The 25577-nt window shown below is 49.1% G+C and overlaps 1 protein-coding gene across 23 annotated transcripts in view; it reads left to right on the top strand.

The window, feature by feature from the left end:
* The window catches only part of EPB41L1 (erythrocyte membrane protein band 4.1 like 1), a 145314-nt gene that overhangs the window by 70894 nt on the left and 48843 nt on the right, over positions 1 to 25577 (top strand). For all 23 annotated transcript variants that reach the window (XM_032295069.1, XM_032295075.1, XM_032295056.1 and 20 more), the window contains 5 exons: positions 14231 to 14421; positions 16000 to 16164; positions 18466 to 18570; positions 19148 to 19190; positions 22997 to 23072. In XM_032295069.1, the coding sequence (XP_032150960.1) occupies positions 14245 to 14421; positions 16000 to 16164; positions 18466 to 18570; positions 19148 to 19190; positions 22997 to 23072 (566 nt within the window). In that variant the 5' untranslated portion in view covers positions 14231 to 14244. The remainder of the gene's footprint in view (positions 1 to 14230; positions 14422 to 15999; positions 16165 to 18465; positions 18571 to 19147; positions 19191 to 22996; positions 23073 to 25577) is intronic.

Genomic DNA, 25577 nt, shown 5'->3' with positions numbered 1-25577 from the left:
TCTTTAATTTTTACTACAAAAGAAATTTGTGAAAAATCCTAATAATTCAGAAGTGTAGTCTGGGCACAGTGGCTCACACCTGTAATCCCAGCACTTTGGGAGGCCAAAGCGGGTGGATCACCTGAGGTCAGGAGTTTAAGACCAGCCTGACCAACATGGTGAAACTCCATCTCGATTAAAAATACAAAAAATTAGGCGAATGTGGTGGCAGGTGCCTGTAATCCCAGCTACTCAGGAGGCTGGGGCAAGAGAATTGCTTGAACTGGGGAGGCAGAGATTGCAGTGTGGTGAACCAAGATCACACCATCGCACGCCAGCCTGGGCGACAGAGTGAGACTCCATCACAGAAAAAAAGTATATTCTCCCCTTAGATCCCCAAGCAAATCTTACTGTCCAGTTTTAGCTAATAACAGCACAGTGTATATTCTTCCAGGATCTTTTCTATACCAGCATAAACATACAAACCAGAATGAGATCATACATTGCATTATTGTTTTACAACTTGCATTTTTCACATTGACATCTTTTCATGTCAGTAGATATAAAATCTACCATAAATTTTTGCAGTAGGTATGTAATACTGTTATAATTCGTTTTTTTCATGGATAAACCCTAGCTAATTTGGCCAGCCCCCTGTGGATTGACATTTGACGTTGTTCCCAATTTTACGGTATTCTAAGTAGCGCTGACAATGAACTCGTACAGCGTTTAGACAATTAATGAAAATCAAGTGAGAGAAAGAGTCAGAAACCATGAGACCGTGAGAGTTGCCCTCAAAGGTCTGCTGCTTCTCCTTCTCCCGTTCCCTCCTCTCCTCACTGGAGCCTGAGGGGACCGGTCTTGGAGGAGTCCTCTCTCTGTCACCCTCAAAAGGTGGTGATGTCCCAGGGAGACCCTTTCTTTCACCCACCCAGTATACAGCTCTCCTAGGAAATTTTCAAATTCTCTTAGGATGCTGTAAACTGCTGCTTCGGCTGTGCTGCTGTCCACACCCAGAGTGTCATTGGACAAGCTTTTTACCTTTTTTGCACCTCAGTTTGTCCATCTGTCTGGTAGTGATCAGAGCCATTGCTACCACTGACTATTATATGTTAAATACTGTGCTAGAGCAAGCTTCGTGCACATTACCTGGTTTTCTCTTTTATATTATTGGATTTTTTTTTGAGATGGAGTCTTGCTTTGTCACCCAGGCTGGAGTGCAGTGGTATGATCTCAGTTTACCACAACCTCTGCCTCCAGGATTCAAGCAATTTTCCTGCCTTGGCCTCCTGAGTAGCTGGGATTACAGGCACACACCACCATGCCTGGCTAATTTTTGTATTTTTAGTAGAGACAAGATTTTATTGTGTTCGCCAGGCTGGTCTCAAACTCCTGACCTCAGGTAATCTGCCTGCCTTGGCCTCCCAAAGTGCTGGGATTACAGGCGTAAGCCACCGAGCCCAGCTATTATTCTTGTTTTTTTTAAAAACAGGCTCTTGGCTGGGTGCAGTGGCTCACGCCTATAATCCTAGCACTTTGGGAGGCCAAGGCAGGTGGATCACATGAGATTGGGAGTTTGAGACCAGCCTGACCAACCAGGAAAAACCCCATCTCTACTAAAAATACAAAAAATTAGCTGGGCATGGTGATGAATGCCTGTAATGCCAGCTACTGAACAGGCTGAGGCAGAAGAATCACTTGAATCTGGAAGGTAGAGCTTGCAGTGAGCTGAGATTGCGCCATTGCATCCCAGCCTGGGTAGCAAGACTGAAATTCCATCTCAAAAAAAAAAAAAAAAAGAATGATAGGCTCTCACTCTGTCACCCAGGCTTGAGTACAGTGGCATAGTCACAGCTCACTGTGACCTCAAACTCCCAGGGTCTAGTGATCCTCCTGCCTTAGCCTCATGAATAGCTGGGACTACAGGTGCACCCCACCATGCCCAACTAATATTGAGGGGGCACAGAGTAAAGACAGCGTCTCACTCTGCTGTCCAGACTGGTCTCAAACTCCTGAGCTCAAGCAATCCTTGCACCTCAGCCTTCCAAAGTGCTGGGATTACAGGCATGAGCCACCACACCCTGCCTATCTCCTTTAATTCTCACTATACACCTTGGGAGAGGTGCAGGGGATATTCTTCTCCATAGAGGTTAAGTAACCTGGCCAAGGTCACCAAGGCTGTGGCATCAGGATTCCAGCCCTGACTCATAAGCCCATGTCCGTAACTGCTATTTCTTGCCCACTGTCAACAATAGCTAATTGGTGAGGTCCAAGCAAAATGATGATGATAAAAAGATCCTTTAAATTGTAGAGTGCCCTGCACGTGGGAGGGACTGATACTGCTGTTATTATTTCTACATCCAGAGCAACAGTAGCTTTGGTTACATGGTATGCAGCAAGTTGGAGGTCGTGGGATGTAGCAGCACTGAGCGGGGAGAGCACTGGATGTGAGCCAGCCCACCTGAGTCCTAGTCCTGGTTCTCCTTGGAACTGACTTGCCACATGGTCTTGGCTGCTAAGCCACCTGGGAAATAAGCCTACCTACTCTGTGCGGCCCTCATCCAGTTCAAATGAGATAAAGCCCCAAAGACGCCCCAGCACGTTGTGTGGCTCTCAGAGGATACCCTGCTAGCGGGAGGTCTCAGTCTGCCTCCTGTACCATCATCAGCATAGGCCAGGTGGGACACATTTCTCCTTTTTGATGGTATCACTCTGCAGTTCTGTGCTGTCACATGGTCCCCAGTCCACCACTGCACATCAGCCTGAAGCTCCCCGGTAGCCCGTGAAGCTTTTGGGCAAGAAGCCAAGGCTGATGGGTGGCCTCTCATGTTGTTTGGTTTAATTTGAAGTGGTGTCCGTGGGTACCGCAAGCCTCTGACAAATTGCCGTCTCCCCACTGCCATGTACAAACCTGAGCACCAGACAGCATGACCACAGACCCAGCTCCCTCTTTGATCCTTCAGTCCTGGCTGTGAAGGTGGCCTGAGGCCTCAGAGGCGGCTCTCTCAGCCTGTACCTTCCCCTCCTTTCATTCATGTCCATGCAGGCGCTATCGCTCAGGGAAGGGAGTGTGCCCTACTGCAGAAATCCCCTTGGGAAGTCACATCATCTCTAGCAAGTGAGAGAAAGAATAAGTCCTAATAGGCACCCGTTCTGGGTTTTTTTGTTTTTTTTTTTTTTTTGGCTGTAATTCTTTTTTCCTTTCTGACTCCCAAAGTAATACATGTTCGTAGTAGAAAATTGAAAAATACAGAGAAAAAGGCCTCTATTTCCTTCTCTAAGGGAATGCTATTGTTAACATTTCAGTCTTTGGACTTAATTGGAGAATAGCTAATATTTCTGGAGCAAATATTTCTAATATTTTGGTACGTGTTTAGTGTTTTACAGGCATGATCTGATTCCATTTTCACAGTAAACCTGTGAGGTCGGCAAGATTATCATCATGACTTTACAGATGAAGAAACTGAGGCACAAAGAGGTTAGGGGCTTGCTTATGGTTCCCTTGCCTTCCTTGACTTCCTAGTCTCTTCTGTCTCTTCCCAGGCTCCCCTCATCTTCAATGAGCATCAGGTGATGGATCAGTCAGATTCTGACAGGAAACAGAATTCCACTCAGATGCTTCCTCTGAGGAGATGTTAATAAAGGTGTGAGCAGGGTGAGGGGAACCCACAGGGGATGCTGAGGCACCTACAAACTCACAGTGACAGCAGATGTTACCAGCTCTTAGCCTGAATGAGCAGGAGGTGGTGGTGTTACCTGAGTTCTGTGATGGGTAAGGGTGGGCAGGGAGCTGTCACAGAGGGGCTCAGCCACCACCAGGACCACAGGGAGAGAAACTGGGAAAGGTATACCCAGGATCTCTCTCCTTCTGCCTTCTGACTTCCTGCCAGTGCCTTTTTTTTTTTTTTTTTTTTAAGATGGAGTCTCACTCTGCTACCCAGGCAGGAGTGCAGTAGCATGATCTTGGCTCACTGCAACCTCCCATTCCCAGGTCTGCCTCAGCCTCCCTGGTAGCTGGGACTATAGGTGCGTGCCACTACACCTGGCTAATTTTTGTATTTTTATTAGAGACAGGGTTTCACCATGTTGGCCAGGCCCATCTCAAACTCCTGACCCCAAGTCATCCGGCCACCTCAGCCACCCAAAGTGCTGGGATTACAGGTGTGAGCCACCATGCCCGGCCTCTGCCAGTGCCTTCTATTGGCCAAATGGAACCAGAAGCCAGCAGTCAAGGGACAGTCCAATGGGCCAGCCTCCTGCTTCTTCAAGCAGGCCATGGATCTGGGAGTGCAAATGGGAGATTAACAACCCAGGTGGTAGTTGTAGGGAGACGGGAGAGACGTGTCCCCTGACTTCCCAGAAAGAAAGAGTTGTCTTAGTAACTGGTTTTTGAAAACATCATTCAAGGCTGGGCACGGTGGCTCACGCCTGTAATCCCAGCACTTTGGGAGGCTGAGGAGGGCGAATCACGAGGTCAGGAGTTCAATACTACCCTGGCCAACATAGTAAAACCCCATCTCTACTAAAAATACAAAAAATTAGCTGGGTATGGTGGTGGGGATCTGTAATCCCAGCTACTCGGGAGGCAGGAGAATCACTTGAACCCGGGAGGCGGAGGTTGCAGTAAGCTGAGATCTTGCCACTGTACTCCAGCCTAAGCGACAGTGCAAGACTCCATTTCAAAAAGAAAACATAAATCATTCAAAGCAAAAGAGTTTTTTCTGTCTGGCAGTCTCTTGGTGTTTTGATGTCTCCTCCCTTCCCTGCCCCCCATCTCTTCTCTCACCTGGCTCAGAATTCCCAAGAAAACCTGGGCAACAGTCTTCGATGTCATCAGTGTGCAGGATTTAGAAGAGACAGCCTTGCCGTGATACATGTGGTTGTGTATGTTCTCATGTTGTTTCACTGCTGTGCCTATGCATACAAAAACATACTTCTTGTGTACGTGTCATAAGCGTCTATAACATATTCTCCTCTGTATCCAGCAGGACATTAAGTTTTTTAAAATTTATTTATTTTTGAGACAGAATCTCACTCTGTTGCCCAGGCTGGAGTGCAGTGGTGTGATCTCAGCTCACTGCAACCTCTGCCTCCCAGGTTCAAGCGATTCTCCTGCCTTGGCCTCCCAAGTAGCTGGGATTACAGGTGCATGCCACCATGCCTGGCTAATTTTTGTGTTTTTTCTAGAAACAAGGTTTCACCATGTTGGCCAGGCTGGTCTTGAATTCCTGGCCTCAAGTGATCCACCTGCCTTGGCCTCCCAAAGTGCAGGGATTACAGTTGTGAGCCACCATGCCCAGCCCAGGACATTAACTTTTGTATCTCAAAGTCCTTCCATTCTCTGTAATAGCCTTGATCTCCATGGCCGCCTTCTGATGTGGAGGACAGGGGCTCTCATCCCAGTTTGACAAATGAGGAAACTAATGCTCAGAAAGAGAAAGTAGCTGGGCATGGTGGCTCATACCTGTAATCGCAGTACTTTGGGAGGACAAGGTGGGTGCATCACCTGGGGTCAGGATTTCAAGACCAGCCTGACCAACATGGTGAAATCCTGTTTCTACTAGAAATACAAAAATAGCTGGGCATGGTAGCAGGCGCCTGTAATCACAGCTACTCTGGAGGCTGAGGCAGGAGGAGAATCGTTTGAACCAGGGAGGCAGAGGTTGCAGTGAGCCAAGATTGTGCTACTGCACTCCAGCCTGGGTGACAGTGAGACTCCATCTCAAAAGAAAGAAAGAGAGAGAGAGAGAGAGGGAGGGAGGGAGGGAGGGAGGGAGGAGGGGAAAGGAAAGAGGAAAGAAGAAGTGACTTGCCCAAAGCCGATCAGATCAGAAGTGGAAGCAAGGCAGCAGTGGTCCTGATTCTGAGTTCAGCTCTTTCGATATATTTCCTCTTCAATGGTGGGAGGTCTTTCTTTAGCCAGCTCCAACCCTGGAAGAAATCAGTACAGCCTGAGCCCCCTGAGGTTGCTGGAATGCCATACAGTGGGAAGAACTCTGGAGTCAGAGATGCCTGGCACAGCCTTATGACCTTGGGCAAATCTGTTGGCCTCTTTGAGTCTGTGCATCCTCATTAGTAAAATAAGGAGAATAACATCAGGACTTCGGATTGAAAAATCAGGTGTTGAGACTAACAAATCATCAGGAGAGGCTGGCTGGCTGGTAGCCACAAAGGCTCCCAAGGTGAATGCAGCCCAGGTCTCTATGCCCATTTGGGTAGAGTAGAAATTGTCTGTTTGTGTTCTATCCATCAATCATCCATGTGTTCAACCTTTTATCCATCTACCCAACCATCTGATGCCAAATCTGCTGAATGTAAGTTCTGGCACTGCTGTTTACTAGCTGTGTGACCTGGGGCTAGTTTCTTTCTTTTTCTTTTTTTTCTTTTTTTTTTTTTTGACTTACTTTTTTTTTAAAAAAAGATGGGGTTTTGCCATGATGGCCAGGCTGGTCTTGAACTCCTGACCTCAGGTGATCCACCCACCTCGGCCTCCCAAAGTGCTAGGATTATAGGTGTAAGCCACAGTGCCTGGCCAAGGGGCCAGTTTCTTAACTTCTCTGCTTCAGTTTCTTCTTTTGTAAAATGGGGATAATAAGAGTACCTATAACCTATTACAGATTATTGTGAAGATGAAGTGAGTTCATTGATGTAAAGTACTCAGATCAGTGCCTGGCAAATAGCAGACTACAAATGATAATGTTATTTATCAAGAACTGTGCTGAGCCCTGGGGATAATGGCTAATGAGACAAAATTCTTATCTTTATGGAGTTTATTTTTGAAGGAGGGATAAAAAGAAATAAGCAATTCTCCTGCCTCACTCTGGCACTTTGGGAGGCCAAGGCAGGCGAATTACTTGAGGCCAGGAGTTCAAGACCAGCCTAGCCAACGTGGTGAAACCTCGTTTCTAGAAAAAAATACAAAAATTAGCCAGGCATGGTGGCACATGCCTATAATCCCAGCTACTTGGGAGGCTGAGGCAGGAGAATTGCTTGTTTGTATAAAAAAAATTATCGATTGATTTAAATCGATGAGAGAAGTTCAGTTTGTGATCATTACTATGAAAACCAACCACCCAGCTGGGCATAGTGGCTCATGCCTGTAATCCTAGCACTTTGGAAGGCCAAGGCGAGTGGACTGCCTGAGCTCAGGAGTTTGAGACCATCCTGGGCAACACGGTGAAACTCCATCTCTACTAAAATCCAAAAATTAGCTGCAGGTGGCTGCATGTGCCTGTAGTCCCAGCTACCGGGGAAGCTGAGGCAGGAGAATTGCTTGAACCTGGGAGGCAGAGAGCCGAAATCATGCCACTACACTCCAATCTGTGTGGCAGGGCAAGACTGTCTCTAAAAAAACAAAAACAGAAACAAAAAGAGAGAAAGAAAACCAGTCACTCAACCCAGCATGCTTGCTTAATGGATTCAAAGTTTCTGTTTGGGGTGATAAGAATTTTTGGAAATGGATAGTGGTGATTTTTGCATAACATTGTGAATGTAATTAATGCCTCTGAATTGTTACCCTTCACAATGGTTAAAATGGCAAAATGAAACAAAAACAAAAGCAATCTGGCATGCTGTAACCAAAAAAATAGGGGAAGGGACCTAAATAAATTAGACAGGGTGGTCAAGAGGCACACAGATTCACGATCTGAAGGTGGGATCTGCCAAGCTATCCATGCAGAGGGAACATTACAGGCAGGCATTAAGGACAAAGCCCCAACGCCTGGCACAGTAGAAGAACAGACGGAAAGCCAATGTGACAAGCTCATGGTGAGGGTGGCAGCGTGGGGAGGCAACAGGGGACCAGTAATGGTGGGAACTGATGCTGAAAAGATGGGCGACAGCCATATAGAGAGGCCTGTAGCATGGATAAGGAGTTTTATTTTAATGGGAGGGCCTTGGGAGTTTTAAAGAGGGCATCTGGCCAGGCGCAGTGGCTCTTGCCTATAATCCCAGCACTTTGGGAGGCCGAGTCGGGCAGATTGCCTGAGCTCAGGAGTTCAAGACCACCCTGGGCAACATGGTGAAACTCCATCTCTACTAAAAATACAATAATTAGCTGGGTGTGGTGGCGGGTGCCTGTAGTTCCAGCTACTTGGGAGGCTGAGGCAGGAGAATTGCATGAACCTAGAAGGTGGAGGTTGCAGTGAGCTGAAATCATGCCACTGCACTCCAGCCTGGGCCATAGAGTGAGACTCCATTTTCAAAACTAAAAAAATAAAGAGGGTGGGCCAGGCGCTGTGACTCACGGCACTTTGGGAGGCTGAGGTGGGCAGATACTTGAGGTTGGGAGTTCAAGACCAGCCTAGCCAACATGGAGAAACCCTGTCTCTACTAAAAGTACAAAAATTATCCAGGCGTGGTAGCACATGCCTGTAATTCCAGCTACTTGGGAGACTGAAGCAGGAGAATTCCTTGAACCCAGGAGGCAGAGGTTGCAGTGAGCCGAGATCACACCATTGCACTCCAGCCTGGGCACCAAGAGCGAAACTCTATCTAAAAAAAGTAGAATAAATAAATAAAAAGTAAAAAAAATTAAAGAGGGTGTCCATTGAGAATTTTGGAAAGATTCTCACGGCTGCTTTGTGGATAATAAAGTCTAGGAGGGCCCAAGTGGTCACAGGGAGACCATGAAACAGGCTGGGACAGCTCTCCTGGAACAAGCTAATAGTGGCTTAGATTTAGGCAGTTGCAATAGTGATGGAGAAAAAGAGCAAATCCAAATTACTACTCAGAGGTGCTGACTCATGCTAACCCTTGTTAGAGGGCCTGATGTATAAAGCAGATACCAGTTGATTCATTTTTAAGGCATGGTTTACTGTCAGACTGAGTGGATATTGCCTCATCTGGGCTAGGACACCCTCTCCCTGCAGGCCACCCAGATAAAGAGCCACAGATGAGAAGGCTGCTGAGTGCCCCTGGAAGGTGAGCTAGAGGAGCCAGAGGGTGGTTGCGATGTTGAAGAGCGTCAGATGCTGACAGCCCGCTGGGCCAGCCCCAACTCAGCCCAGACGAGCATCCCTGGCCTCACTGGGCCCCTTTCCCCCAGACAGAGAGCAAGTATGGCGCTGTCAGCATTTACTTCTCTGACTGACTTTTCTCTTTTCTAATCCTGTGCATTAGGCCTTTCATATGTTAGTGTCATCAGTCTGGCCCTGCTGGCCTCTGTCTCTTAAAAACATCTCTTTCTCCGTTCGTTGTGGGTGGATGCTTCTGAACTCCCGTTCTTAGGCCCCTCCTCACTATAGCTTCCCATTACTGCTGGTAATTATAGTCCCTACCTCTCAGGCTTGTTTTATTGGGTGCATACCATGCTAACTGCTTTCTCTGTGTTATTTTCCTAACTCTCCTTCACTGTCCTGAGAGGGAGGGAGGAGTGTCTCTGTTTTATAGAAGACGTAACTTAGGCACAGAAAAGTGAAATCACTTGTCCAAGGTCACAGAGCGAGCAAGCATTGGCACTAGGCTTTGGGTCTGGGTCTGCCTGACTCCAAAGCCTGTCCTGTGAACCACTGAGCCACCAGGCTGCCTACCCTACCTCCCTGCAAGAGGTCCATGAATGACTGTGTGATGTCTCTAGCCCTGGGCCTGGCTGGCAGGAGCACTCAGTGATGGGAATCCCATCCTTCTCCGGCACAGAGATGCTCCTGACTCTTGCAAGGCTGCCTGCACCCTCCCAGCCCTGTCACTCCTCCTGAGCTCCAACCAGCCCCTCCTTCCAGGCTGTTTGGTGCTTACCCCACCCTGCCCTTTTTTTTTTTTTTTGAGACAGAATCTTCCTCTGTCACTAAGCTGGAGTTCAGTGGCCTGATCTAGGGTCACTGCAACCTCTGCCACCCAGGTTCAAGCAATTCCCCTACCTCAGTCTCCTGAGTAGCTGGAACTACAGGTGTGCGCCACCATGCCTGGCTAATTTTTTGTATTCACCATGTTGACCTGGATGGTCTTGATCTCCTGACCTTGTGATCCTCCCACCTCTGCCTCTCAAAGTGCTGGGATTACAGGCATGAGCCACCACGCCTGGCCAGTGCTCACCTTTATAGGCTTCTCACTCTGAAGTGCCAGGATGTCAAGGTCTCCTGTCTGTCCCCTGCCTAGTCCCCTTGTTCCCATCTCTGGGCACCTGCCCACATGGTGACTCAGCTCAGATGCCCTCCCTGCATCTCCTGTCTAAATGGCTCCCTTTTTCAACACCCAATTCCACATTCATTCCCCACCCTAGAGGCATCCTTTGGGAACTCCAGGCTACAGTCCAGATCACCAGGTCCCCAGACTCTGCTGAGACGCTGAAACATACATGACAAATCTAGATCGTCTCCTTCTGGAGTGTTTAGCCATTTCCTGGGTGAGCATCCTCCTCCCACATTGCAGCCAGCTCCTAGAGAAGCATCACGTGCCTCCCTCCAGGGGCCACTACGGTGCCTGGCCTGGCCTAGCTGCACAGCAGTCTCCATCAGTCTTCCCACCTGGGCCTGGAGGGAACCATGCCCACATGGCGGGCTATGTCAGAAGCCAGGCCAGGCCCTTGGCTCCCTTTCTGTGGCCTAGTGAGAGAACCGTGCTGTTGTCTCTGGATTTGTGAAATTAAGATTTCATCCTAGATTTTTTTTAAAACATGTTATTTTTGATTTATAAATTTTTAAAGGGTTTAAACAGACCTTTTCTCTTTCTCATACTGTCATACCAAGCCATGTGCACGAGAAACATTTCTTTTTTGACCTCTAACTTAAACCCATTCAAGGAATCTCCAAGTATAGTAGCAAAACCAAGAACTACAGTTAAACAGAATGAAGAAAAAATAATAATCTGTCTTCCTGCCACCCAGAAATAACTATGGTTAATGCTTTGCTGAATTTTCCATATCTGTGCATGTGTATTCATTAAAATAGGGTCAATCTGTACAAACTGTTGTGTATCATGCCTTTTTACTAAAATATTTTCCATGATTGTTTACTTTTTTTTTTTAACTTTCTAGAGTGGATGAGCTATCATTTATCTCACTAGCCTCTGGCCATGGAATGCAGAGGTGGCTCCTGCTGCATCCTTGGCATTCAGCCTGAGCCTGAGTGCTTTCTCCTTTGGGGGGGTTCTGTTGGGGTTTGCTTAAGTTAGCCAAGTACAGTGGAGAGAAAGCAGACCTAGCGTTAGGATCTGGGATTTCCAGGGGCTGGGGAGGGAGGAGAGTGGGTGGAGGAATCAGGGAAACCTGTCTGAGGAAATGACCATCACTCAAATCTTTTTTGCTCAACTGTAAAGGAGTCTCACCTGTAAAGGAAGAGGAGTAGAATGAATTATCTCAAAAGGCATCCAGCTCCTCTCGTCTGTGGTTCTGGGAGGGCCAGCCGTTTGCTGCCAGCAGGCTCTGCTGGAGACCCAGGCAGAGGAAGACTGAGACTGGGATATTTATGTAAGGTTGCTTTCCTGGCTATTTCAAGAACCCTCAGGCTCGGGAAAAGTTCCGAGAGTATGAGCTGAAATCAGATTGAGGCCATCTGAAAGGGAGGAGTGGAAGTGTCTCCCGGCTGCCTGGGCCCACGAGGGGTCATGTAGATTCTGCATCTCACAGCAGAAAACACACAGATGAATCTGTGGGTGCTTTTTTTTTTTTAAATTTGTAAGCAAAATTAAGCAGGCAGTTATTTTAAGGGTTCTTGCCTATTGGCCTTATCTGACATGACCAGTATCCTTAAGTGCAGGCTCAGAAAAGATCCTGAGCCTGGCGCACAGGTATCATGTGGGCCCTTCCAAGGCTGTGGGCTCCCCTAGGGCAGCTCTCGTTGCTTTGTATCCTGGCCTGGAGTCAGCACTCATTGTCCCATAAGTGACAGAGAGCCTTTATCCAACTGTGGCTTTAAGTTATACCCATAAAGCATAGAGTAGTGGCTTGAGTGGAAAGCGTTTCTGGGTGGGGAGGAGGCGATGGGGACCCAGGCCTTCCTTTCTTCCTCCTCTTACTTCTTAACAGCAGCATCAATACCAGCAAATCCTCTCATTTGTACTCTAAGCCTCAGCCTACAAAGCCTTTCCCCTGTCATTCACTGTGTGTGGGGGTGCTGAGGATGTTCAGGGCCCTGGAGCTCTCCTGTGACTGAGTGGGGTGCTTGGGGTGCTCAGGGTCCCTGTCTTTCTGTCCAGTGCTCTTGGCTTTGGGCCGAGCTGATGCCCATTGAGATGTAGGGAGAAAAACTGAAAAATGAAAAAAGTGTCGGGCAGGGGATCTGGAGCATGTGGCTGGCCCAGGGTGGATGCTGTGTCTATCTGTCTGTCTGTCTGTCTGTCTATCAGAGGCCTCCCACAATGGATGGTGCAGGGGAGAGGGCCTGCCAGGTCTAGCCTGAATCTCTCTCATGTAATATGATAGATTTAGAGGAAGGGCCTGGACTCAGGAGGAGGGTTCCTGCTCATTTCTCTCTATTTTCCTGGTTTTAGCTTTAAAGTTTTCTTTGAGGCTCTGTTGATTGGGGGCAGGAATGGTTGCATTTGATGCCCCCTCCCCTACCGAACCTTTTTAAAAAGCTAACTTGTGAGTTAAAAAATGCCTATGTGTATTTTATTTATTTATTTATTTATATTTTATTTTATTTTGAGATGGAGTCTCACTCCGTCACCCAGGCTGGAGTGCAGTGGCTCACTGCAACATCGGCCTCCTGGGTTCAAGTGATTCTCTTGCTTCAGCCTCCTGAGTAGCTGGGATTTCAGACGTGTGTGACCACACCGGCTAATTTTTGTATATTTAGTAGAGATGGGGTTTCACCATGTTGGCCAGGCTAGTTTCAAACTCCTGACATCAGGTGATCCGCCCGCCTCGGCCTCCCAAAGTTCTGGGAGTATAGGCATGAGCCACTGCGCCTGGCCTACATATGTATATTTTGAAAGATAAAAGTAGTTCCAAAGCATATAAAGTGAAAGTGAAGTTTTCTCTCTTATGTCACCTTGTTCCCAGGGATCTCTTTCGTTTTCCTTTACCCACTTCTGCCTTACCAACCTCTCTTAACAATTTGGTGAGTATCCTTTCAGACCTTTTACTAAATGTGTGCAAACACAAACATATGTTGTTGAGGTTACTGTTTTGTTTTTCTTTTTTTTTTTTTTGGAGATGGAGTCTCGCTCTATTGCCCAGGCTGAGTGCAATGGTGCACTCTTGGCTCACTGCAACCTCCACCTCCCAGGTTCAAGTGATCCTCCTGCCTCAGCCTCCCAAGTAGCTGGGATTACAGATGTGTACCACCACGCTGGGCTAAGTTTTGTATTTTTAGTAGAGACAAGGTTTCACCATGTTGGCCAGGTTGTCTCAAACTCCCGACCTCAGGTGATCCGCCCTCCTTGGCCTTCCAAAGTGCTGGGATTACAGGCATAAACCACCACGCCTGGCCTGCTTTGTTTTTCAAATATAAAAATGAGACCATGCCATTCTCTCTCTCTCTTTCTCTTTCTCTCTCGTTAACTTGCTTATTCCAGCAGAATAGCTAGGCAATGGGTCCTTGACTCTCTGAAATCTCATTTACTGCTAAAAGGGGAAAATGACAAGAATAGTTCATCCCAGAGAGTATTTCTCTATGTTGTTCACTTTTTGGATGAATCCCAGAGAGGTGAAGTGACTGCCACATTTGTGGCCAACTCAGGGCCTGAGCCTGGTTTTTTTTTTTTTTTTTTTTACTTTTACATCGTTAGGGCTGCGCAATTTTTTGTTTTGTTTTGTTGTTTTAAGTTTCTTCCTGTCATTCTCTTTTTGGATACATTCTGTGAAGCTAGCAGTGCAGGAATTATTGAAGCTTGGGGCATGAAGAGGTGTGCCCAGATTCAGCACTAGAAGGGTCTGGAACCCAGGGCTCTTTTGGTTAAATTCTGTGCATCCAGCTTTTCTGACGGGCAACCAAGTACCAGGTGAGGTGGCTGGAGAGACAGCCTGGCTTGGACCCTGCCTGGACGCGATCACTGGCTGCCCCGTGTGCTCCTGGCAGAGTAGAGCTCCTTGGAAGGACTCATCATCCCTAGCAAGGGCCAGAGATTAGGGTCACTGAGGAGCTGCAGACACAGGGTGGCAGGGTGCCTGTGACCTCAGCCACTAACCCCTCACCTCCCATGACTCTCCCCCATCCCCACTTCTGCTGTCTCTCCCTCCCTCCTCCCTTCACCCTATGACTCTTTGTCTCTTTGCCTCCATCTGTCTCTCTCTGCGTGTGGTTCCTGCCCCTCTTGCTGTCACACCATTGCTGTCCCTCCCTGTCCAATGTTTTCCGTCATGTCAATGCAGGCGTGCTGGTCACCATGACAACAGAAACAGGCCCCGACTCTGAGGTGAAGAAAGCTCAGGAGGAGACCCCACAGCAGCCTGAGGCTGCCGCCGCTGTGACCACCCCTGTGACCCCCGCAGGCCACAGCCACCCAGAGGCCAACTCCAATGAGAAGCATCTTCCCCAGCAGGACACGCAGCCTGCTGAACAGGTGTGTGCCTGAGAGCATGGACATCCCTTTCTTGTCCAGACTGTCCTCCAGGTCCAGTTCTTAGAGCCCCAGTATTTTTTCAGGAGGGAGGAAAGAAAGAAACTAAGATTTATTAGTGACCCGTTACATGCCGAGCACTGTCCTGGGAGCATCGGAGTCATTTTATTTTCTTTCTTGAGACAGATCTCGCTGTGTTGCCCAGGCTGTAGTGCAGCCTCAATCTCCCAGGCTCAAGCAATCCTTGTGCCTCAGCCTCCTGAGTAACAGGGACTACAGGCATGCACCACCACACCTGGCTGACTTTTTAAACTTTATTTATTTATTTAGTTTTTGAGTTGGAGTCTCACTCTTTCACCCAGGCTGGAGCGCAGTGGCGCCATCTTGGCTCACTGCACCCTCCACTACCCAGGTTCAAGCGATTCTCCTGCTTCAGCCTCCTTAGTAGCTGGGATTATAGGCGTGTACCCCCATGTCTGGCTAATTGTTGTATTTTTATTAGAGACAGAGTTTCACCATATTGACCAGGCTAGTCTTGAACTCCTGAACTCAGGTGATCCACCCGCCTCGGCCTCCCAAAGTGCTGGGATTACAGGCGTGAGCCACTGTGCCCGGCCATCATTTTTTTTTTAACTTTCAGTAGAAACAAGGTCCTTCAGTAGAGACAAGGTCTCACTATGCTGTCCAGGCTGGTCTCAAACTCCTGGGCTCAAGTGATCCTCCTGCCTTGGCCTACCAAAGTGCTGGGATTACAGGTGTGAGCCACCACACTGGGCCCATTGTGGTCATTTAAAAATTTTTTTCTCTCAAACTAAAGAGTAACTACCCCATTTTACCCTTGAGGAAACTGAGCACCAGCAGGATAAAGTGAGTTACCCAAAGTCACATTGCCATAAAGTGACAGAGCTGAAGTCAAATCTAGATCTGATTTTGAAGCCTGAGTTCTTTCCATTTCTTTTCCTATATCCGAACATGTCTGTTCTAGCTTGGCCAGCCCCACGTGACCCCAGAGCAAAACCCATTGCCCTAAAGCTACAAGGGACTCACCTCGTCATGTAATTCACACCTTCCTTAATTCATGACAGGCCTGGAGAGGGCAGGGAATAGGCCAAGATCACCAAGGGAGTCGGCAGTGGAGTTAGGATCAGGGCGGGGGGCAGGTCTCTGGCCTTCCTTCTCTCCTTTAGCTCAGTACACAGCTCCCAGCCTCCTGCTAGATCCAGTGATGAACAGAAAGGAGGAGACCAGATGGATGCTGTGATGACTCGTGCGCTGCTCTAGGAGAGAGACAGGGCAGCGCTGGCCACCGGCTTTGGTTTCATGGGATGCCCCTGCCTCAGAGGATGCCTATGGCAGCAGTAGCCTGCAGGGAAGACGGGGACCTCTCACTGCATGGCAGCCCTGGCTCTCCTCCTGTGCACACCAGCCATAGGTCCCGGTTGCCCTGTGGGTCTCAGAGAACAGTAACTCTCATTCAGGGGTCTGTCTTGGACCCAGCTGCCTCCATATTGCTTCTTATTTATATGAAAGGCCATGGCTTAAAACTCACTGAGCAAACTCTTCCCTTGCTTGGTCCTGCAGAGCCTAGACATGGAGGAGAAGGACTACAGTGAGGCCGACGGCCTGTCGGAGAGGACCACGCCCAGCAAGGCCCAGAAGTCACCTCAGAAGATTGCCAAGAAATACAAGAGTGCCGTCTGCCGGGTCACTCTGCTTGATGCCTCGGAGTATGAGTGTGAGGTGGAGGTAGGGGAGTACTCCGCGCCATATGTCCCGTCCGCGGTTGACCGGTCTCAGGTCCAGGGCAGGCTCCTGTGTGTACCCAACCTGGGCCAAACCAGAGGAGTCCTGGACCGGCTGCAGTGTCCAAAGAGATGACCTGGCTCAGAGCTCCTTTGTACAGATGGTGGCACCAAAGCCTGAAGAGAGTGGTTATGATTGCAAATAGAATTAGATGAGGCACAGGGCTGGCACCAGGGGAAGGGTGACTGTATCTTGGCAAGGATGCCAGCATGTAAGGGCTGATCTACATCCCAGTAGACCTAGGAGCTGGGCCCTCCTATTCACCCAGGAGAGTAATTTCCATTAGAATCATTTTTCTACACTGGGTGGAGAGAGGGGTTCTCCCTTCCTAGTGAATATCCCTGTCCAGGGAACCATCTCAAGTCTCCAGGACAAACTAGTCACCTGAGGTTCTATGGGAAGCCCGTCACCCAGTCATAGGGAGGCGGCCCACTGGGAGGATGTCACCCGGGCTGTGTAGAAACCCTGTGGGATGGCCCTGCCCCATGGTGGTGACACAGCAGACGCCTCCTTCTGGGGTTGGCCCTCCAGGCCCCGTGTTTAGGTCTCCTTTTCCTGTATAGGTTCTGACTCTCACCTTAATTCTGAGGTCTCGATTGCCACCTCTGTGAGTTAGAGGCTCTACCCCTGCCAAGACAGCGTCTCTGGCCCTCCTCTGCATGTGTGAAAGGGCTCAGAAGGTGTCCTTGCAACTGAGATTTACAGGAGCTGCCTCCTTTTCTCCCCTAAGCCCAGGTTTTAGGGATGTGACTTACTCCTGAGCCCTGGGAGGCTGAGTCCCTCTTCTCTACAGGTTTTTTTTTTGTTTTGATACTTTTATCTCTCTCTCTCTTTCTTTCTTTCTTTCTTCTTTCTTTTATTTATTTATTTTTTTAATTTTTTTTTTTTTTTTTTTTTTTTTTTTTTTTTTTTTTTTTTGTCTTTTTGAGACAGAGTCTTGCTGTGTTGCCCAGGCTGGAGTGCAGTGATGCTGTCTCAGCTCACTGCAACCTCCACCACTCAGGTTCAAGCGGTTCTCCTGCCTCAGCCTCCTGAATAGCTGGGATTACAGGCGCCCATCACCACACCTGGCTAATTTTTGTATTTTTAGTAGAGACGGGGTTTTGCCATGTTGCCCAGGCTGATCTTGAACTCCTGGCCTTAAGTGATCCACCCGCCTTGGTCTCCCAAAGTGCTGGGATTACAGGCATGAGCTACTGTGCCTAGCTGTGTATGTATTTTTTCTATAGAAAGATTTCACTTTCCCTGCTCCTGGGACAAAAGAAGCGGCTGTCTTCTATGTCCTCTCTCCTACCTTAATGGGCCCCAAGATGCCATTTCTGCCTGCCCTAGAAGTGCATAAAGGGTTTGGCTAAGGCCAGGTCCTCTTTCTCTGATGATCTCCAGGTGCAGGAATTCCTAGTCAGGCTTGGTCCTGAGGGCCCAGCCAGACTTTACAGGGGCCTCACTCCCTCTCTAGAGTCCCTACCTCTTTGGGTGGTGACTGCCTCCTGTTCCCCTGCCCTATGATCCCCTTATTGGTGATCATCTTCATCCCTGTGGGTTTGGAGTGCCCAGCTGGGTTCTGGGCCTCGTCACTCTGAATGGTGGTTCAGAGAGCCCCAAGCCTAGCTATACAGGAGTGGGAGGAACCTACCCTGCTCTGTCAATGCTGCTTCCAGCAGAAGCTGAGGGAGGCCCTGTGAGCCTCTGTGAAACCTCACTGGCTGTGGAGAAGGGAGTGGTAGGCTAGCCTGTGCTGCCTTGGATTCCACTCAGTGAAGGGGAGGAGCCCAGGAAGGGAGGGTCACACTGGGACCCTGAGTCCCAGACCTTCCCCTTCTCCCCCTGCCTGCTTCTGTCATATTCCAGGGGCTTCTTCTCTTCCTCTCACGCCCAAAGCTTAGGACTTGGTTTTCTGCTCCTTGGGTCTAAGTTAGTCTCCTTCTCTTAATCACTACAAAGGAAGGAGAAAGCAGTCACTTCCCATACCCTCCACTCCAGCTTCTCCCTAAGCAAGCTCAAGGTCTAGAAAGCCCCAGCAGAACTTGGAAGAAGGCCATCAAGGAACTGGGCATTGTTGTCACCCCCAGCATCCCTGAGGACTCAGAGGGTGGAGCCAAATAGGTGGCAGGAGCGCTGCATTCCTGTGCAGATGCTGAAGGCCCTTGGGGTTTCCGAGTTGTCCTGGTGGAGCCTAGGGTATCTCCCAGCTCCACCTCGGGGTGTGCTGCAGCCTCACAGCCACTCTGATTGCCTCCTTAGAAACATGGCCGGGGCCAGGTGCTGTTTGACCTGGTCTGTGAGCACCTCAACCTCCTGGAGAAGGACTACTTCGGCCTGACCTTCTGTGATGCCGACAGCCAGAAGGTACCTGGGCTGGGGAGCGGGGCAGGGCCTCCTCTTCTGTTAAGCCCCTGTAATCCTGGCCACATCCCATGGCTTCCACTAGTGCTCAGATCATTAGGCATCTTCTGTTTGCATGTCCCCAAGGTTCAGCCAGCCCTATCCACTCTCGGTTCTCTGTCTCAGCCATTTCTTGGTGACGCACAGGTCACCTCCAGATGGGTATTTGCAGGGCCCTGGTTAGGCTGCTAGTGTTGCTGGGGGCAGCGAGGAGCTCCCTGCCAGACCCTCTTCCCTACCCTTGGGAAGCTCTGCTTGAGTTTCCTCCCTCCTGCCAGGCTCCCTGCAGCTACATTACTTGCTCACTGGACCTGTCTCAGGGCTGTGGTGGCTCCAGGGCACTGGGTCCAAGGCTGGTGGTAAACCCCAGCCCCATTCCCCTCACCCCCTAGTCCCAAGGAAAATGGACCAAGAGGTTTAGACAAGGAAGTGTGTTCCCCATGAGGGGCTGTTGACTGGCCACCTCAGGATAGTTCTGTCCCCAGCCCAGTCAGGTCCTTTGCTGCATCTTCCCTCTGAAGATCTCTATCTTTTCTTTTAGAACTGGCTGGACCCCTCCAAGGAGATCAAGAAGCAGATCCGGAGTGAGTGGCTTGCTGTGGTTGGGAGGTGGGTGGGTGAGGGGATCCAGACCATGAGAGCCCCCCTTGTATCGCTCTCTTCTCCTTTGGAAAGTGCATTCAGGCTGGGTGCCATGGCTCATGCCTGTAATCTCAGCACTGGGAGACTGAGGTGGGTGGATGACTTGAGGTCAGGCATTTGAGACCAGCCTGGCTGACATGGTGAAACCCCGTCTCTACTAAAAAAAAAAAAAAAAATACAAAACTTAGCTGGGCATGGTGGCTGGCGCCTGTAATCCCAGCTACTTGGGAGGCTGAGGCACTGGGACTGCCTCAAGCAATTTTCTTGAACCCGGGGAGCAGAGGTTGCAAGGAGCTGAGATCACACCACTGCACTTCAGCCTGGGCAACAGAGCAAAACTCCATCTCCAAAAAGAAAAAAAAAAGAAACTTTATTCAGATCCATGAGTCTGTGTAATCCACATGGTAGATCTTGAGAGAAGCCAGGGCAGGAAGGACAAGTCTAAGGCCCAGAGAAGAGAAACGACTGTGCAGAGTCACACAGCAAGTTAGCAGAGGAATCAGAAATGCATTCAGGATGTCAGTTCTAGAAGGGAATTGCAGAGCTATCGAGGACAAAGGACAAGCAGATGGGCTGGAAACAGCCACCCTGCTATCCAGGGATGGCGCAGACTTCAGTAAGCAATGACCCTTCCCTCAGAGGCTCAGAGAGAGGCAGTTATTACCTAAGGTCACAGAGCCAAATGTTGGCTGAGCCAGATCTTGAGCCCTGGTCTTCCAACACCATCCTGTGCTCTTTTCAAGGCCTGGGGTGAAAGCAAATAAACAGACCAACAGCCTGTCCTTTCTGGCCCAGAGAGAGAAAGCATGTTGGGAGGGGACGGGGCAGCTCCCAAATGGCAGAATGGGGAGGTAGGTGGCCTCAGCAAGCCAGCCTGAGTAGGTTGGGACCTGGAGCCTCAAGGCAGAGATGCCTCCACCCAGGGCCCCTCCCACTTGGCTGTGGTTGGTCTCTCCTGGACTCCCTGGTCCCCTGACTGGAAAGCTGTAGCTGAGCCTGTTGCCATGACAGCGGGCAGCTGGGCCCAGAGATGCCAGCTGACTCTGCAGGAGGGGGCTCGAGGAATTCTTCCTGTAGGTTCCATCAGTTGGAGACAAAGAGGCAGGCACACAGACAGTGCACACTCCTCGGGGGGCTGACAGATCCTCTGCCTGGGCTTCAGGCTGACTCCCAGAAGCCCCTGCCTGGCTGGGAGGCCTGCCTCTCCTGACTAAAGGGATCGGAACACATGCAGGAGTCGAGTGTGCAGTGTTCGGTCAGGACCAGGAACTTGGGAAAGACAGGCGGCTGGACCAAATGGTCAGGTGTCAGCATCCCTCCCAGAGCTGGCCTGCAGCCCAGGCCTGGTGGATGTCACTCCTGGTAGCCATCTCAAGTCTCTGAGTAATAGTCTTGATCCCTAGCAAGTACCTTATCCAGGAAAGCCACAGTCTCTGACTCTACCCCTATAACTTCCAGCCATTCATCCTCATCCTACCTTCTAGGGCCCCAGTGGAGCAATTTGTTACCCTCTTTCTTCTGTTTATGACAGCACCTCAGCCTTCTGAAGGTGACGCCATTGGTCCTTGTGGCCTGGGCTTCGGAGTTGGGTGTATCTCCTCCCAAACCTCAGTGCACCTGGGGCAGAGTAGGGCAAAGTAGGATACCTGGGCAAATTCTCCACATCTCTGGGCCCCTGCTTCTCCTTGGCCAGTGGATTAGTCATTCCTGCCTCACTAGTTGGGGGTGACAGTTAAATGACATATGTATGGACAGCACCAAGCACATAGTAGGTGCTCAGTAGCTGTTTTCTTCTTGCTTCCCTGAGGCAGTATGGTGTGATGATTAAGCAGACAGACTCTGAGGCCAGCCCGCCTGGATTTGAATGTTAACTCCATCACTGCTTCTGGTGTTGACTGTTTTGTGCCTTGGTTTCCTCCTCTGTAAAGCAGGATACTTACATTTACGATGTTGTGAGGATTAAATGAGTATTACATGTAGAACAGTGCCTGCACACAGTAGCACCTAGTATGCATCAGCTATTATTTATTATTATTATTGATTATTACCATTATTATTCCTGAGATAGGAGTTCCTGAGGCTTATTACTCCTTGAGGCTGCTTTTTCCAAGAAGTCGGTGTGGTCAGAAGCGTGGGCTCTGGGGCCAGATGACCAGTTAGGATCCCGATTCTCTACCACTGACTAGCTGACTTAGTCACTCTGAGAGAGTGACTTAACCTCTCAGAATTCATCTAGAAAAAAGAAAGTTGGGCCGGATGCGGTGGCTCATGCCTGTAATACCAGCACTTTGGGAGGCTGAGGTGGGCGGACCACGAAGTCATGAGTTTGAGACCAGCCTGACCAACAGGGTGAAACCCCATCTCTACTAAAAATACAATAATTGGCCAGGCATGGTGGCACATGCATGTAATCCCCCTACTCAGGAGGCTGAGGCAGGAGAATCCCTTGAATCCGAGAAGCGGAGGTTACAGTGAGCCAAGATCTCACTATTACACTCCAGCGTGGGAGACTGAGTGAGACTCTTTCTCAAAAAAAAAAAAAAAAAAAAAGAAAGCAGCTTCAGGATGATTATGAAGATCAAACCCCTATACATGTGCATAAGTTCTTAGCAAGCACCATGACTAGCACTGAGTAAGAGTTTGAGATGTGACCTCTGGATGGCGCAGATGGTGGTTACTGCAGGGACAAGGATGGTAGTGGCGATGTGGCCTACAGTGGTCCATGGCCACAGCCCTGCCCTGGATGGGCCTTGTTTTCTCACTTTGTCAGGGGCCTCTTTGATCCTGGAACCTGAAATGCCCCAGGCATGGTCTGACCAGTTTTGTCCAGTGCCTCATCCCTGCCCGCCTTCATTCCTTCTCAAGTGGCCACCCCTTCTCCAGGCTTGCAGAGCTTGCCTCCAGTGATAACCTCAGCCTTTATTCCCCTGTGTATCTTCTTAGATGTGTACCACTGGTTTCCCACATCTAACTTGGAGGTTAGCGTTTGTCCTCCTAAAATATCTCTTTGTTACATTTAGCCCATTATATTTGCCTTTTAGGTCTTGTTTATAATCCAATCCTATCATCCGAGATGGAGTCAACATGATACAGGGCAGAGTTTTCTAATGTGTGTTCTGAGAAGCATTGAGCTTTCAGGATGCTCTGTTAAAAATGGATACAACAGATCGAACCATTTTTGGAAATTCCTGAATGCATGTTCCCCTCAGAGAGTTGCAATGCACAGTAGCAGAGTGAGGGCTCTGACAAGTCCCGATTTAGGAAACCTGTTTAATGTAATATTGTCTAGACTTTTTTCTTATCACTAACATCCTGTGACTCAGACTAGGGTGTAGAGCAAGGAGCCAGGTGGCATTGCCACTTCCAAGTGGGGTGACCTTGGGCTGACTGCTTTACTGCCTGGGCCTCAGCATCTGCAAAATGGGACTAATCATAGGACTTACTCTTGGGGTTGTGGTGAAGTTTACTGAAGTCATGTTTGTCAAGTAATGAACAGTGTGCCTGGCATACAGCGTCAGTTTTCTTTCTTTCTTTCTACCTTCCTTCCTACTGCTAGCTCACAAGTCTCTTAACCTGGGCCTCAGTTTGCTCATGTGTCAAATGAGAATAATGTTCCAGCCTTCCTGATTGGATTGTCCTAAGATCAGAGATAGGAGAAGACTTTGAAAAACTGCCCATAGGATGGTGCATCTGGACCACCCAGTGGGATGACAGGGCCTCTCTGATCTCTCCCACCTTCTTCTCTCAGGTAGCCCCTGGAATTTTGCCTTCACAGTCAAGTTCTACCCCCCTGATCCTGCCCAGCTGACAGAAGACATCACAAGGTGAGAGCTTGAGAGCTGTTGTGGGAGAGACAGGTATGCTGGCTGTGTGGGACAATGGATGAGGGCCCCTGGCCCTGGGGACACAAGCAGTATGTGACAGCAGCTGCAAATGCAGGTACCTACTGAGGTCAGGCAGACAGCATCAACACAGGAAGCCGACTTATCGTAAGAAACACAGTGTTGCAAGCACAGCGGTCAGTGGCAGCTGACCCTTGATGTCAGAGGAAGAGGTATCACAGGGAGCTGTGGGGCCCTTGTAGATTTAAGAGGACAGAAGCCACCTAAGACTGTTGCTGTTCCCCTCCACGCCATCACTGTCATGTAGGAATTGGGCCTGATTGTTGAAATGAACCTAGAGATTAAAGAATAAAAACCACAGTTTCTAAATGTTGGGAATGAATGCAAACTTTAAAAAACATGGCATGGTCCATCTCTGGGTGGGACATACCAAACCCGTGTGAAGGCTGCTGTGCTGGGTGACTCACCAGTTTGCAGCGTTGGGGATGTGGAGAGGGTAGGATGGGATGCCTTTGCACTTGGGAGCTTTGGTCTGCATGCCTCTCTGTGCACATGTCAGACATGTGAAAGTCAAATAGTGCTTGGGACTCCCCCCAGAGAAAAGCCTGGGCTGCCAAGGCAAGCATGGACTGTGCATGTAGTCTCATTGTGCCTCAGGACAAGTAGATAACATGGCCTAAAGATTGGAAGTGAGTGCAAAGCATCCTTCAGTATGGGAACTTCTGTGGGGTCATCTCATCTCTGGAAACCAGAACAGGGGGAAGCCCTCCTCTTAAGCCCTTTCTAAAGAGATAGTCTCACTTCATGATATCCTGGGGCTGTGTCATCCAGGTGATGGGCCTTATACCCCCAACATAAGATATGGGCTGGAAGTTCCCCTACAGCAGGGGAGGGGCTCCTAAGCCCGGCTCTCTCTCCCACTGGGTCCCTCCTTCACTTTCATGCCAATTGCCTATTTGCCAGGCCATCAATCAAGGTAAAGATGCTGACTCTGGCCTTGGGAGATAAAACAGATGTTCCTGGAACAGATCAGGCCTGGGCTTTGGTGTCATTAGCCCTAGTTCCATGCCCTGAGGTCAGGTGGGAGATAATGTGGCAGCAGCAGGATCTGAAACCTCCATTCCCAAGTGGACTGTGTGGGTTAGGCCAGCACAGCCTCCATCCCCCTGGTCTTACCTAGTGATACCTCCCGTCTTTGTGCCAGAGCCTGGGCACTGTGCTTCCAGGCACACCGGGAAGGAAGTTAGGCCTGCCTAGCACAGATGGCCCCAGGAGATGGGTGGTATAGCAGCTGATGTTGCCAAAATTAGTTAGGCCCAAAATAAACTGGTCAAAATGACAAATTGATTGAAATGAAAGATTGGTCAGAATATTTGGCAGTGATTTCTGAATTTTGAGACTTTTGAACAGAATGCCCATGAGCCTCTACTTGGTGCTTGTGATATCTGAGCTGCTGCTGATTCTGAGTTCTTGACCCTGGACACACACTGAGGCTGCACATACTTTTTGCCAGGATTTCGGTTCTGACTGTGAAATAATGTCACAGAGTAGTAAAAATTATATTAAGTAAAAGGTACTTAAAATACGCTGGGCACAGTGGCTCATGCCTGTAATCCCAGCACTTTGGGAGGCCAGGGTGTGCAGATCACAAGGTCAGGAATTCAAGACCAGCCTGGCCAATATGGTGAAACCATGTCTCTACTAAAAATACAAAAATTAGCCGGGTGTGGGGCAGGTGCCTGTAGTCCCAGCTACTCAGGAGCTGAGGCAGGAGGATCACTTGAACCCGGGAAACGGAGGTTGCAGTGAGCTGAGATCGCATTACTGCACTCCAGCCTGGGCAACAGAACAAGACTCTGTCTCAAAAAAAAAAAAAAAAAAAAAGCCAGATGTGGTAGCTCACACCTGTAATCCCAGCACTTTGGGAGACAATGGCAGGAGGATTGCTTGAGCCCAGGATTTCGAGACCAGTCTGGGAAACATAGTGAAACCTTGTTTCCATAAAAAAAAATACAAAATTTAGTTGGGCACAGTGGTGTGTATCTGTAGTCCTGGCTACTTGGGTGGCCGAGGTGGGAGGATCGCTTGAGGCTGGGAGATTGAGGCTGCAGTGAGCCAAGATTGTGCCACTGCACTCCAACCTGGGTGACAGAGTGACACCCTGTTTCAGAAAAAAAAATAGGCAATTGAAAAAAAAAAATGGTGAAAATAACAAAAATGGGCAGGGTGGCATCGTTGGCTAAAAATGAACTGAAACTTTTTTTTTTAATACACAGTGACCGAAAAAGCAATAAAAAATGCTTTTAAATGGTTCTAAAATTATAAAATCATCCAAGTATGCATAGAAGTTATAAAAAATCATGGCCTGGTAGTTGGAAATGTTTCTTTAAACCAATTTGTTTTCAGACAATTTACTTAGAGCTGGAGGCAAAATGAGAAAGTTTTGGGAAGGCCGGGCGCGGTGGCTCACGCCTGTAATCCCAGCAC

The sequence above is a fragment of the Sapajus apella genome, unplaced genomic scaffold, assembly GCF_009761245.1.
Source record: "Sapajus apella isolate SASKATOON/1434 unplaced genomic scaffold, GSC_monkey_1.0 scaffold33, whole genome shotgun sequence".
Lineage (NCBI taxonomy): Eukaryota > Metazoa > Chordata > Mammalia > Primates > Cebidae > Sapajus > Sapajus apella.
The sequence above is the reverse complement of the archived record's forward strand: the minus strand, read 5'-3'. Positions and strand labels throughout refer to the sequence as shown.